The sequence below is a fragment of the Cyprinus carpio genome, unplaced genomic scaffold (genome assembly GCF_018340385.1).
Source record: "Cyprinus carpio isolate SPL01 unplaced genomic scaffold, ASM1834038v1 S000006580, whole genome shotgun sequence".
Classification (NCBI taxonomy): domain Eukaryota; kingdom Metazoa; phylum Chordata; class Actinopteri; order Cypriniformes; family Cyprinidae; genus Cyprinus; species Cyprinus carpio.
This window is the reverse complement of record NW_024879235.1, coordinates 433,671-448,647: the sequence shown is the minus strand read 5'-3', so window position 1 is coordinate 448,647 and position 14,977 is coordinate 433,671. Positions and strand designations below refer to the sequence as shown.

Here is a 14,977-nt window from a genome sequence, read left to right as displayed (position 1 = left end):
AAGCTGTCATCACCAACAAAGACTATTGTACAAAGTATTCACGAGTTCACGCTTACATATAAATAGCTGAAGTATGATAATGCGTATTTGGCGTGCTGTCCGGGGAAGGGCTCCGAGCTCGGGAATAGCCTGAATCTAGAGTACCTCCCTTCCCGTATAAGTGTAAAATGAACTCGAAGTGAGGAGATGGGGTGGAGGAGGGATGCTGATAAACCGTCAATGGATAGTGGTCAGTCAGCTGTATTTATACTATGGTGTTGATTAACTTGACTGTGCTCCACCGGTGTTGATTAGGCTAAGTATCTGACACGCTCCTCCCGAACCTTGGTAATGAAACATAATTTCACGAGTTCACGCTTACATGTAATTAGCTGAAGTATGATAATGCGTATTTGGCGAGCTGTCCGGGGAAGGGCTCCGAGCTCGGGAATGGCCCGAACCTAGAGTACCCCCCAAAAAGCAATTGAGCAAAGGACAGCCGCAAGACTAAGAACACCCCTCGTACTTGCTTCAGCTGCTTTAGCTGTAGGCCACGGGAAAAGGATGGTTTGTGACATTTTGATTGGAAATGCTGAAATGCCCAAGTAGCCTGCAGTATTGCCAATTTAGCAATATTAGGTTGCTAGTTGCACTTGATCAATAATTGTTTCTTTGTTGTTAGTTTGTGCCTATAATCATTTATTCATTTAGGTACATAGTTGAAATCATTTTCTCTCAAATCAATCTTTTTAAAGATTAAAATACAGGAAAAAATGCTAGCGAAAATAAATTACAAAAAATTAGAGTAATTTCTTTGTATTCTACGCCATTTGCGACGTGGCTAAAAAAATGAAATCAATATCCTTTTGTGTCACAACGTCATTTAACAACTTTCAGCAACAAACGACCTACCTTTTAACGACTTTACCTAAGAAATTAATTTGCAACACAGCCTGTGCCGCTAGCACAAGAGCTTGAGGCCCGGCTGCATACGACGCTGCGGCCGGAAGAGCCGCGGTAAAAGGTTGAGTCGAAATGGGAAGCGAGTGAGGCTTTGCTGCTTTGAGATCAGGAGCGCGGCCCAGGCTTATTGGAAGCCTGCTGCTGTGACCCAGCGCTTAAGGAGAGCCGGGTCTTGTGCACTGTGGGGCAATGGTGGTGTCGAGCGAGGTGAGTTAGGGGCTTTGCGAGCTTTGCTCAAAATATTGGCCGCCCTGCAGGAGTGGATTTAGGAGTGAGGTTTGGCTGATTGCTGGGAGAATAACTTAGATCTTACAGATCTGCTTTGTTTACCCTTCGCGAGGACGGAGCATCGGAATTAATCACCATTAAATACAATCAACTTTCCGATTGGAGGAATTGTAGGCACAGCCGAAGGATAAGAGGATGCCTTGGAAAAATTGGAAGTGACGCCGATAGAGGTGAGGTTAAGCCTTGGCGTCGTGGAGAGCATGTGGCTGGTCAAGCAGAGAGCAGCGGCCGCGATGAAGCCTGGAGCTCGGCGGTGGTGTCTGGCGGAGAAGGAGCGATCCTGGGGCCGGCAGATTGGCCGGAGAACCGAAAAAATCCCCATATAGACCTCGTCTTGTAAATGGGAGAAGCTGAGTCTGACATATAATGGCAAAAGGTGCCAAACGAATGCTGATAAACTGTCAATGGATAGAGGTAAGTAAACTGTATTTATACTATGGTGTTGATTAACTTGATTGTGCTCCACCGGTGTTGATTAGGCTAAGTATCTGGGGCGCTCCTCCCGAACCTTGGTAATAAAACATAATTTAAGTACATTTCAGTAGTTCAGTACTTTTTCCCTGTCACTTTATTACACAGAACTTAATTTCTGAACTTATGTTTTGTTTTCTTTGTATGTATGGAGTACTTGGGTTATTACCAAAATCTGGTGAAAATTTCATGTCAACTCCACCTTTAGAAATATATTTACTGAGAAAAATTGTGACGCATTCAATACTTATTTTACCTGCTGTATATTCAAACTAATGAATCCATAACTTTGAAATCAGTATGATCAACTTTATGCATTTTACAAAGAAAAATTGGATTAAAAATACAACAAATCTCACAAATTACACTTGAAATATTGTTTTAAGAATTTAATTGTTATTGAGTTACCTCTGAATTTTTTTTAATAAAACAGCAAAAACTAAAACTCAAAAACTCTGACTTTGGATCAATTCTGTAGAATGGCCCTTATACAAGAGTTCAACGGCATGAGTGTGTAAGTAAATAAGAAACAACCACTGAGTTTCTTTACAAAACATTTTGTACGCAGGACTCCTTCCTGCTTTCCTTGTTTGGTGAATAATGTAAAATAAATGCTAAAAAGAAGATTATATTTGTGAGTGCGAACAATGGTTTCATATACTAAGTCATTTAATAGATTGACGCACCAAAATAAAGTATTAAGTGACGCAAGAGCATGGTGCAAATGGCTTTGCACCAAAATAGCTTTGTACCTATTTGACTTTCTTCCACCACAGATTCAAATCTCTGTTTGACAGTTTAACAGCTAAGCCCAAGCCTCCGTTACTAATTCCAAAACGTCACTTTAGAACTAAAAATGAAGGAACGCTGAGTTTATTCATTAAAAGCCTGTTGTATTACTGTATTAAAAGCTGTGTATTATGTGTATTAGAGTATTATGAGAGAGAGATGGACTGAGCGAGTGTGATTACCTGCATCTGATAAAGCATTCATTCTTCAGCTCAATCTCATATTCACAATAAAATATTAGTTTGAATGACCGCTGAGGAAAGGACTATCCTTTCATCTGTTGAGGGTGATTCCAATTGTCAGTGCTGCTCAGTGCATTTGTTGGATGAAAAGCTGTTGTTGAAAGTAAAAATAACTTACTTGTTTACAACAGCATTTCAGTCACTTTCAATATAAAAGTCTTTATTGCTGACTCACTGACTCTTGTCAACACCTAATGGCGGAACAATATTACTAAAATCACCATCACAAACACGCACCTAAACACTATTATTAAATACTACTGTTATTCATATAAAAGTATTATTTATTGAATAATAATATTTAATAAACAGCAACAACAGCCATCATAATAGTTGTGAGGCAGTTCAGTCAAAACAAAGTCCCCATAGTCTTTGGTCAAAAGTACAAAGGCAGTGCTCTGATATACAGCATTAAAGTAATATAAAATAAAATGTGATAGAGTTTTGCCTTCAGCCAGAACTATTTGCTCTGAAACAAATAGTAGTTTAATGAGACCATAGACTGCCCGTTAGATTTACCCAAAATACGATGATCAAAATAAAATGATCCACCATGACACTCACTGTGAGAAATACTGCAAACAGAGTAATACTATGAATATGAACTAAAAATGTGCTTTTAAAATATTTTCACTTTAAAAAATAATAATAATAATAATAATAATAATTAATTAGTCACCACCACACTTGAACTCATCTTTCATACACTAGTGGGTTCAAAAGTACTACAAGTGGTGACTAAATAGATTTTATTTTTAAATACAGAGAAAGTATGTTAAAAGCACATTTAAATGCATTAAGGAAGCACAGCTGAGTACACTTCGATTATCTTAAGTTTATCTTAAGAAATACTAAAGAATAATTTTTAGTATATTAAGTAGAAAATTCTTTGCTATATATCACCACAGCTGTACCACAGAACGCACCAAACCTCAAATCACTGATACGGTGTATTTTTGTCAGACATCTAAGATATGTTTGTAGGATAGCCTGAATGAAGCCATAATTGGTGATTTAATACTGTATGTCTCATTTCTACTGAGCTTGTGTCTGCACTGATACCAGTGGCTCTTCATCAAATATGGTCTAGCCAAACACACTGAATAATCACTCTGTGATATGTTTTGACGTAGGCTAGTTGGCATATTGCCTCCCTTACAAAGAGAACAAGAGACCATTTAATGAGGGGACCGTGCTGGGAGAATTAGAGAGTATTGAGGAGATAAGGAGAAAAGAAAGGAAGAGAAAAGGAAGAGAACAGCTGCTAATGGGACAACTGGTCACAATGATCTCTGTATAAAACTGCGAGTGTCCTGCCAGCATCTTGGCTTTCTGGTGTCCACCAATAGTCTAATTTTGGCATCTGAACTCTGTGTCTTGAATGATACTTCAAAGAGAGAGACAAGTCGCTCCACAACACTGACTCTTGAGTTTAATCAGAAGAAACAAAGTAAACAGAAACTTCATAAATACAGAGTTCTGCCATGAAACTCTAGATGGCACAGTCTGATGGGTCTTACTCAGTCTGACCTAATGACATCATCACATTGCACAGCTGACTGGTTTTCTGCTGTATCAGTAGCCAATGAGCTCAATGCTCAATATTCAAATACCTGGCATTGTTCACTGTAGCAGTTCTGTAGCACACTCCAGAACAGCTGAAATCAACATCTAAGATAAGTGAATGCTCTTTTAATTCATATCACTATGTATATTTGCATGGTCTGCCGAATTGAGTACAAAAAATGTGCAATCATAAACTAGTTTAAACTAAGTGTCATGTTAGCAGTTTGCATTGTATGCATCAGTGAAATATTAAGCATATTAGCAGCAGCATTTAGCATTTGTGTTTACAGCTGGAGCAAAGGCAGTTTAGAGCATGTAATCACTTTGATGAAACATGTTAAATTAAATAAGCATTCTTTTGTATGCATTTCAACTAGGGTTCACCATATACATCGGCGTAATCTCAACGTTCACGTTCGTTTTTCAAAGGTCAGTGTTTTCATTGTGATGAGTGTGTGGTTGATTTCAGAAGCACCGTGTTTATCGCAGTCATATCAATGACAGTGTTGCGGAAAGAAGGGATTTTAGAGTTATCGCTTAAGATCACTATCTATGGTTGATGTAATCCTGAATGAAATGCATTATGGTAAGTGTAGTTTGGAGAAATGTGCTCGTTGTGATGTATGCTCTAGCTGTGCTAAGTAGTTCAGGATCTGGAAAAGAACTTTAATATTCTGCTTTTCATTTCATTCAAGTTCAATCCACCCAGTTTTGTGCACTGTAACCCTGATAACTTTATCTACAGCAGAGAGTAAATGGCAGGCATCGGCTAACTTGTCCGACTCATTGCACAAACATGAAAATAACCAGCTGTTACTCTGCCACTGGGAGTGATGAAGTATAGGAAATAACTGCATCTATCAAATTACTAAATTGATATTTGTTCAGGTGGATGCTGGGGTCTTATCTATCGGATTGCATCATATATCATTTTGTTAATTAACATTAAACATAGTGTGCATCTAATTTGAGTTAAGCCAGTTGGTATGGTAGCCAAGGCTCACATAGTCGTAGGCCACTATTGTTAAGCCAGTCAGCGTGGTAGCCAAGGCTCACATAGTCGTAGGCCACTATGGTTAAGCCGGTCGGCATGGTAGCCAAGGCTCACATTGTCATAGGCCACTATGGTTAAGCTGGTCGGCGTGGTAGCCAAGGCTCACATAGTCATAGGCCATTATGGTTAAGCCGGTCGGCGTGGTAGCTTATGGTTAAGCCCACTATGGTTAAGCCGGTCGGCGTGGTAGCCAAGGCTCACATTGTCGCCGGTCGGCGTGGTAGCCAAGGCTCACATAGTCATAGGCCATTATGGTTAAGCCGGTCAGCGTGGTAGCCAAGGCTCACATTGTCGTAGGCCACTATTGTTAAGCCGGTCGGCATGGTAGCCAAGGCTCACATAGTCGTAGGCCACTATGGTTAAGCCGGTCGGCATGGTAGCCAAGGCTCACATTGTCGTAGGCCACTATTGTTAAGCCGGTCGGCATGGTAGCCAAGGCTCACATTGTCGTAGGCCACTATTGTTAAGCCGGTTGGCGTGGTAGCCAAGGCTCACATAGTTGTAGGCCACTATTGTTAAGCCGGTCGGCATGGTAGCCAAGGCTCACATTGTCGTAGGCCACTATGGTTAAGCCGGTCGGCATGGTAGCCAAGGCTCACATTGTCGTAGGCCACTATGGTTAAGCCGGTCGGCATGGTAGCCAAGGCTCACATTGTCGTAGGCCACTATGGTTAAGCCGGTCGGCATGGTAGCCAAGGCTCACATTGTCGTAGGCCACTATGGTTAAGCCGGTCGGGATGGTGGTAGCTCACAGGCTAGGCCACTATAGTTGGTAGCCAAGGGGCACATTGTCATCTGTTAAGCCGGTCGGCATGGTAGCCAAGGCTCACATAGTCATAGGCCACTATCGCTAAGCCGGGCGATGTGGTAGCCAAGGCTCACATAGTTGTGGGCCACTCTGTTAAGCCGGTCGGCGTGGTAACCAAGGCTCACATAGTCATAGGCCACTATCGCTAAGCCGGGCGATGTGGTAGCCAAGGCTCACATAGTTGTAGGCCACTATCGTTAAGCTAGTCGACGTGGTAGCCAAGGCTCACATAGTCGTAGGCCACTATCGTTTAGCCAGTCGACGTGGTAGCCAAGGCTCACATAGATAGTAATACATGCGGTTCACATGGCTCTTTGGAGCAGCAGCAGTACATATGTCTTGGCGATAGATCTGCTTGGTTGGGGGGTGTCTTGTTTTTCCTTGTCTGTTCATTTTCATGTGCTTGGATGTATGTCCACTGATGCAGCAATTTACCCTATTTTCAGCGGCATGCATTGGGTTGTATTGTATTGTGTGTTCATGTGAGTGGATGTATGTATGTATGTATGCATGTATGTATGTCCACTGATGCAGCAGTTTATTCTTATATTCATCGGCATGCATCTATTGGCTTGTATTGTATTGTGTTCTGTGTCTCCTGCTTTGTCGGGGGTTATTCATATGTGTTCTGTGTGCAGCAGCAGTATGTTCTGGATGTATTGGCAGTAGCAAGTCTCAGTACTTTGCTATGCCGCAGCAGCAGCAGTGTAGCAGATCTATTCCGCCAAGACCAAATACATTAACATTGTATTTCTGTCATGACAACTCTCTGAGAGATTGACATGGTAATGTACATGACAGAGTTCTGGCATGAAACTCTAGATGGTGCAGTCTGATGGGTCTAACCCAGTCTGACCTAATGACATTGTAACAATATAAAAACCCCATAATCATGGGAAGAAGGAGGCGGGAACCGGCGGGCACTCAAATAAAACTTTAATAACCAAATAAAGATAAAACAGCGTGACAGCCCCTCACGGACGACTGCCGCGCACAAACAAAACCAAAACACAAAATAAAACCCAGGCCTGGTCCTCTCTCGTCCTTCACTGTCGTCGCTCCTCTTTTGTATCCTTCCAATCTCCTCGGTGGGACTCGAGACCGGTGAGTGGAGCAGGTGTCGCTCATTTCCCAATCACTCCACCGGCCTCGCTCCATTCCCACGGCTCTCGGTTCCCGCCCCACTCGTCACAGACATCATCACATTGCACAGCTGATTGATTTTCTGCTGTATCAGTAGCCAATGAACTCACTGCTCAATATTCAAATACCTGGCTTTGTTTGCTGTAGCAGTTCTGTAGTGCACTTCAGAAACCCTCCACCCTCCCCAGCTCCACCTGTATAGATCTGCTACAAGGTGATTCATGTATGCTATGGGGTCATTCATATGTGTTATATGTGCAGCAGCAGTATTTCCTATATGCTCACAGCAGCATGTTGTGGATGTATTGGCAGCAGCAAGTCTCGGTACTTGCTATGTCGCAGCAGCAGCAGCGTAGCAGATCTATTTCGCCAAGAGCAAATACATTAACATTGTCGTGTACATTACCATGTCAGTCTCTTCGAGAGTTGTCTTGACAGAACTGGATTATTAGTGATAGTCAAGACTTTCAACCTCGGACCATCTTGAGAAATACCGTAACTCCAGCTTCTACAGCATCTCTGTTTGATTCAGTCACATTTCATTCCTGTGTCCACCCACACCCACTTACTGATAGCGCTGCATTATCAGCTCCGTGTCAGATTAATAACCACCTCTCTGTGATAAACTAACAAGCGTTTAGATAAGCTGTTATTTCTGAGACTGACCAGTACATTCTTCAGTGACAGCACACACAGCTGCTACATATTTATAGAGCCACGTGAACCTGGAATGAGACTCAACAAACCACAGCAGGAATTCATCAGACCCACTTTATTAACGTCCCTTGAGCAACAATTAAACAAACAAACAAACAAACAAACAAACAAACAAACAAACAAACACACAGACAGACAGGACCACACATGATAAACAATCCTCACAGAAAACCAGTTTCACCTGCAGTGACTTCATGACGGAGCCAGACCACCTTTGCTACTTTTATCACTGCATCAAATGGTCAAATTATGGAACACAGATGCAGATTATTCCCATAAACACAATCTACCAAGAGCAGCGCAAAGTCGTGTTGCAAATGAGCATAGCCGATGATAACCAGGTGATAACACAGACGCAAATGATGAGTTAAAATAAGCTTTACTGGGCTTTTTAATAATGGCACACATACCAATAAACTGACAAGAGCAAACCGAAGTAAATCACGCTGCATGATTGACTTAACTCCTCTTCTCTCATAAATGCTGGCTCTGAAAGAGAAACTCCTACAAATGCATATGCAATAATATCAGCCACAAAAATAACTGTTCACATCATTTCATCGCTAATGTTTCACTGCCTTTAGTGTCTTTAGTCAATCCTGACAGCAGATGTTTAAAGCGGTCATATGATGCTTTTTTAAATATCATTATTTTGTGTATTTGGTGTAACAGAATATGTTGACATGCTTTAATGTTCAAAAAACACATAAATTTTTAAATACTGTACATTATTGTAGGTCTCTTTGTAGGTCCTCTTTGAAACGCGTCTTTTTATACAAAGTCCCTCCTTCTGACAAGTGCAGTCTGCCTATATTGGCCAGCTGACCCAGTGCATTGTGATTGGCCGAGCACCGCAAGCACTTGTCGGAAATGTAACGCCCCTTTCCATAATCACGTGCTTCATCTTTCAAAATAAATGTAAAGACACTTAATAATGTCTTTGTTTTTATTGTTCATGTCCTTAGTTTTGGGATCAGTTTAGGGTTGAAGGGGCAATGATGAAGCTCCTATGTGTTTGCAGTACACAAGCCACGGACGGTTAAGACAGCTGACTCCACTGTGTGACCCTGTCTCTCTCTCTCACACACACACACACACACACACACAAACGCGTCACGCAGATACTATTGGCAAAACTCTGCATTTGAACATTCAATAGCAAATACTTTAATAACAAAACATACTTACAGTAGCTGATTCAGAAGCGCCAGATTGTTGTAGCAAAGTCAGAATTACCTCCTCTCCTAGGTTCACGAAACGGTTTTCCATAAAATGCGTTGCTGTTCTGTTGTAAGTAATCTTAAAGATTCCTAAATGCATATACTTTCAGAAGAACAAATAAAGTGCTTTTGCCCAGATACACACAGCATCTCCCTGACATGACTGCTTCAACAGTAACTGCGGTTACTGAAGCCACGCCTTCTTTCTTTGCGTGAACATTTTGGCGGTGTTATGCAAATCTTCCCACACAGTGACGTAGAGATGTGGGGGCGTGTTAGAACGAGCCATTTCAGCAGGGTGTGGCAGAGTCTTAACTTTGATAAAGAATATCTCTTTGGATTTGAGACTTTAGTCTTTGCAACTTTACAGATCTTCTTCATGCACCAAGAGCTTGTAACACTCCAAAAAGAAAGGAAAAATTAAAATCGTATTATATGACTCCTTTAATGCCAGAAGAGGGTGTGTAAATTTTTAGTAAATCTGGCACTTCTCTTTATGATATATCAGACAATTTTACAGATAATGAGTTCAAAATAGTATGAGTAGCATGCAAATATGAAGCATACAGACAGAATTTGGGCCAAAAATTTGAACAGAAGAAATGCTGGGTGTATGATCCATGTTTGTAAAGGCTGTCTGATAATGATGTCTATCCAGAGAATTCAGGTTTACAGATGAGACACAGAATCATAACGTCCAACACATTCACTCAATGGATCCACAAATACACACAAATCCAGAAACACACTCATCATTTATGCTATCTCTGCACTAAAAAGATCATTCAAATATTATCTAGAATGCTAGAAATGCTTCTTCTAATGAAAATTAATTATTGATCATTGTTAAAAACTATTTAGATGTCTTCACAAAAAATATGAGACCAAAGCAAGGTTTTGTTTTTTTTTTCTGAAAATTTCCATGGACCTCCTAGAATCAGCCCACTGGACCTGAAGCCCAGTTTGAACATCCTTCATTTACAGGAGACTGAAATAAACATAGCATCGCTATCTATTACTATATAGGGTATTATAGAGGCATTTATATTTGAATAGACACAGTGAACCTCAGCCATTTCCACCACTGTATGCAGAAGATACCACAGCATTGTTAATAAGAGTGTTTACACATTTATCCAATCTTATGTTCATCTGACAGTCCGAACTGCTCACGATGCAAACACTTCTGTATACAGTAGATGCCTCGTCCTACAGTCACCCAGAAGCAGATCACAGTTTCTGAAGTCAGAGCGTTTGACACCCTTCTAGAAACTAAAAAAAACCCTTGTTTGAGAAAACAAAACCGAATTAAAAAAAAAAATGAATACAATTAAATTTATTATTTACATTTGCATTTGTTTTTCTATATATTAGGTGCTTTATATTATATTATATATTATGCTATATATTAGGTGCTTTTTCATGTATAATTTTTCTTTTGTCTTCTTTTTTTTTACTTTTCGCTTGCACTAAGTGAGGATGTAGACAGTGTTGTGTGTGTGTGTGAGCTGGTCTGGTCTCTTTACCCGTGATCAGGGGCCGGCCCGGCAGAACTCGCTCAGGCATCACTGCAGTGTAAAGGTCCTCGGAGAATCCCGGCCTGCAGACGCCCGCTGAGCCCAACTGCAAGACCAGAACACACACATCAACGCACACAGAACAACAATCACCTCAGCACACACACATCAACACACACAGAACCACAATCACCTCAGCACGCACACAATCACGCCAGTCTCTGCTGTTCAACCACTCGGGTATAAAGACAAACAGATTTAACAATATTAGACTAACGCTCCTGCTTCTGGTTAAAGCAGTAAATAAATGAATAAATAAATAGTAGATCTCCTTCAGACCAGCAAACGTGTTTGTATTGAATAATTGACTGAATGACTAACTGATGACAGTAGATAGTTTGGTAACACTTTAGAATAAGGTTCCATTAGTTAATGTTAGTTAATATATTAATTAATATGAACAAACAATTAACAATACATTTATTACAGTATTTATTAATCTTTGTTAATATTAGTTCATGAAGATACAGTTATTCATTGTTAGTTCATGCTAATTCACAGTGCATTAACTAATGTTAACAAGCTCAACTTTTGATCTGAATAATGCATTAGTAAATGTTGAAATTAACATTAAGATTAATAAATGCTGTAGAAGGATTGTTCTTGCTTAGTTCATGTTAACTAAAGTAGTTAACTAACATTAACTAATGGAACCTTATTCTAAAGTGTTACTGATAGTTTCTTTTCATCATTTTGCTTTGGTAACAGAATCTTTCTCATGTAACATGTGAGAATAATTTTGTCATGTTAACTAATAATAAAAAAAAATCTTCAGTAATAACGATTCAAGTGCTTGAAAAGTGTGATAAACTTGAAAACGTGAAATATGAAAGTAAAGGTACAATTTACCTAATATAAAATCACCACAGATATACTCTAGTAACAGTAGTAAACTTGATAAGCCTAATAAATGTTATGCGTAAAAGCTTTGGGGGCCCAAAATGTTTCGCATTAAAGTGAAAGAACTGATTTTATGGTAAAGTGCACATAAGATGTAAGTCCCGCACTCTTCTGATAATCGCTAATATAATCTACATTTCCATGAGGACATGAAAAAAACGAACTTCTCTGAGCGTGTGTCGGTAACGGGGTCGATCCTCGCGGAACAGCTGCGTCTGTCGCGTTATTGGTGTGAAGCGTTACCTGCGCAGCCTCCAGCAGCAGCGAGAGAAGCAGAGCCCGGCTCAGGATCAGCAGCATCGGGTCCGTGCTCGCGATCATAACGGGATCTCTGTGGAAGACTGCAGCAGTGTTGTGTTCGGACTGAAGCTGAAACTCCCTCAGAATCACTCAGTTTCTCTCTAACTCTCCCTACCGGCCACACCGAGCACATCTTCTTCATCATCTTCATCATCACCCCGAGTCCCGACTCAGATCGAGCGCGCAGGCTTTCATTTCAAGCGCTGTCGAGGTAAAATAATAATAATAATAATAATTTTTAAAAAACACCGTTTCATATAGTTACAATATTAAAAATAAATGCATAAATAATAAAAACCTTTTCAAATGCAGATTATATTCAGTCACATGTGTTGAATTTCTAATGATCTAATTCTGATTTGTAATGATTGTCATGATTTAGTGTCCAGAGTAAAAGAAGTTCTGATCAAATTCATTAGAAAAGTCTGAGGCAGAAACCAGACCAGACCTCCAGCACAGGCTAGACCAGCAGGAAGTGAACTAACAGGAAGTTAAAGTCTAACAAAGTAATGAAATAAACAGCGTGAAAGTAAGTTCATGGGTTTTCTCCATGACAGATCTGCTCTAATGCAGGACAACCAGGGCTTTTTAAAGAACAACACATCAAGCTTTAAGTGGCCTATATCTCTATTGAATATAGTGAATATAGTGGTCTAGATTCAAATTCAAGATTCCATGCAACAATAAAAACTAAGACATTATTTTACGTTCACTATGGAACAAATTCAAGATCATAAAGCAGCCTTCACAGATCATGAAGCATTATGCCCTGCATGTTCAGAGCTGTGACACTTTGTAAAAGAAATGCTATGCTCAGTTGTATACAACATCGTTAACTCCTCAATCAGACTATAGCTGTGCTAATGAATGAGGCATCCGTGCTAAGTAGAAAACCACAATGATAACATTAACATTAAAGCCTCTGTGCTAGGATAGGGTTAGGTAAAAACACATTTCTTGATCTAGAGGAACTTTAAAAGCAAGCTTCAGCGGGGACTAAATCAAACCCAGGTGATCTCAGGTGCATGTATGTATGTATGTACCAGGAGCACCTTAAAAATTCATTGTGTGTTTGCTCACACCTGGCAAATAAAGCTAATTCTGATTCTGATTCTTTGTCTCAGATGCTGCTAGTTTTATTGAGTGAAAGAACTCTGGTGTAAAACTAAACTGAAGATGAGATCTCCATCACTTGACACTGCATGAACAACAGTTTGCTGTTATAAAGTTACTGCAATCAGTCAGAGTCTTTGTTGAAAAATTGCTCATCTACAGCAAGTCAAACATAATCAGGGAGAGCTTTCTGAATCTGTCCAAATCCTAGATGTTGGATGGGTTGGCAGCAGCTCTGGATGTCTGGACTATTTTTACTGCCCTTGTAAGTCACTCAGAGCCTCCAGTGATGACCAGATGAACTGCACACAGAGATGGAGGAAAGTCCAGGATTACTCTGAGACCTTGGTTTTAAGTGTGATTCCTGACATCAACTGTCCATCGGCTCTGAGAAACTCAACTATGACTCTTCTCAGAGCACAGCTTCTCAGGAAAGAGCAGTCAGGGTTTAGTATCATTTTAACCTCTCTCAGGGGACAAACATTCAGATCAAGGTGCATTCAAAGATGTGAAGTCAAACCCTAAGATTAGTCCCATGTTCCTGTGGCTCAGTGGTAGAGCATTGTGTTAGCAGCGCAAAAGGTTGGGGGTTCGATTCCCAGGGAACACATGTTAGGTAAAAAATGTTAGCCTGAATGCACTGTAAGTTGCTTTGGATAAAAGCGTCTGCTAAATACATAAATGTAAAATTATACAGAGACGTCCTCCCTTTGAGGAAGATATGAGCGTCTGGACACAAGAAGTGGTCATCAGATCCTGGCTTGTGTTATTCTGAAGCAGAGACTCACAGGATCGGTGTCCACAGAGGAACGTCAGACTTCACTGAAACTCACCAAACTGAAAATCAGAATTTGAACCCCCTTACGATCTGAATGAAGACCTTTCCTGAACATGAAAGTCTTCTGAACAGCATCATGACACACAAGAGCTCTGCACTTCTTGATCCAAATATTTTGAGTTTGATGATGAACAACCACCAGTTTAATTGTTCAGCCCAGAGAAATATGTAAGTCCTGGTCAAGACATCAAGCGCACTGCAGATGGGGTTAATATATGTGGTATATATATTATGAGCAGAGATGCAGAACAGACAGTCATATGATAAAATGTTCCATCCTGAATAGGATCCTGCCTGGCTCTGGACAAGCAGTTCTAGGTTAGAGGCAATATCTGTGCTGCTTCTGTTCATCAGGTGAGAGAATATCTCATCCTCTCCAGCATCACAGACTGGGAAATCATTACAAAAAGCTTTGTAAGCCTAGATTATAGAACCAGTGGCAACAACAGTCTCTACGACCAACTCAGCTCACAACGCTTTTGAGAAACACAGCCCTGGTTAGTTTCAATAAATCATCCATACAATATTTTGGTTATGTTTAACAGTGGCGTTTTGAATGTTTAAACCATTATTATTATTAATATTAGTTCAACTCCATGGACGTTGAGAGAGCAGGGAATGGACTGATTGTTCATCTGGACGTTTGCTGACTTTCAGACATTGGATTTCACTTTCAGATCAGGGCTGGTTAACACTGCTTAATACATGCTTTTGTTACAAGAAGCTCCATATTGTAATTTACTACTCTTTTCAGATTGGAAATAGTTGTTTTCTGCTGATGGAAAGCAGTGCACCGACAAAAGTACTTTCACAGAGGACCTCTTCTGGACCGCCAACACCGCAGCACTGGCCAAGAAATCACAGCAGCGTCTCTACTTCCTCCGCAAACTGAGAAGAGCCGGAGCCCCACCCCCCATCATGTGCACCTTCAACAGAGGCACCATCGAGAGCATTCTGACTAGCTGCATCACTGTGTGGTATGGCACCTGCAACACGTCCTGCCGGAAGA

At 40.5% G+C, this 14,977-nt stretch overlaps 1 protein-coding gene across 1 annotated transcript in view; it reads right to left on the bottom strand.

Moving 5' to 3' along the window:
* The window catches only part of zmp:0000000625 (cadherin-2), a 70,793-nt gene extending 58,637 nt beyond the window's left edge, over positions 1-12,156 (bottom strand). The window contains exons 1-2 of the mRNA XM_042754669.1: positions 11,961-12,156; positions 10,767-10,863 (exon numbers count right to left, since the gene is read on the bottom strand). Coding sequence (XP_042610603.1) covers positions 10,767-10,863; positions 11,961-12,038 — 175 coding nt within the window. The 5' untranslated portion in view covers positions 12,039-12,156. The remainder of the gene's footprint in view (positions 1-10,766; positions 10,864-11,960) is intronic.
* Positions 12,157-14,977: the final 2,821 nt, after the last annotated feature.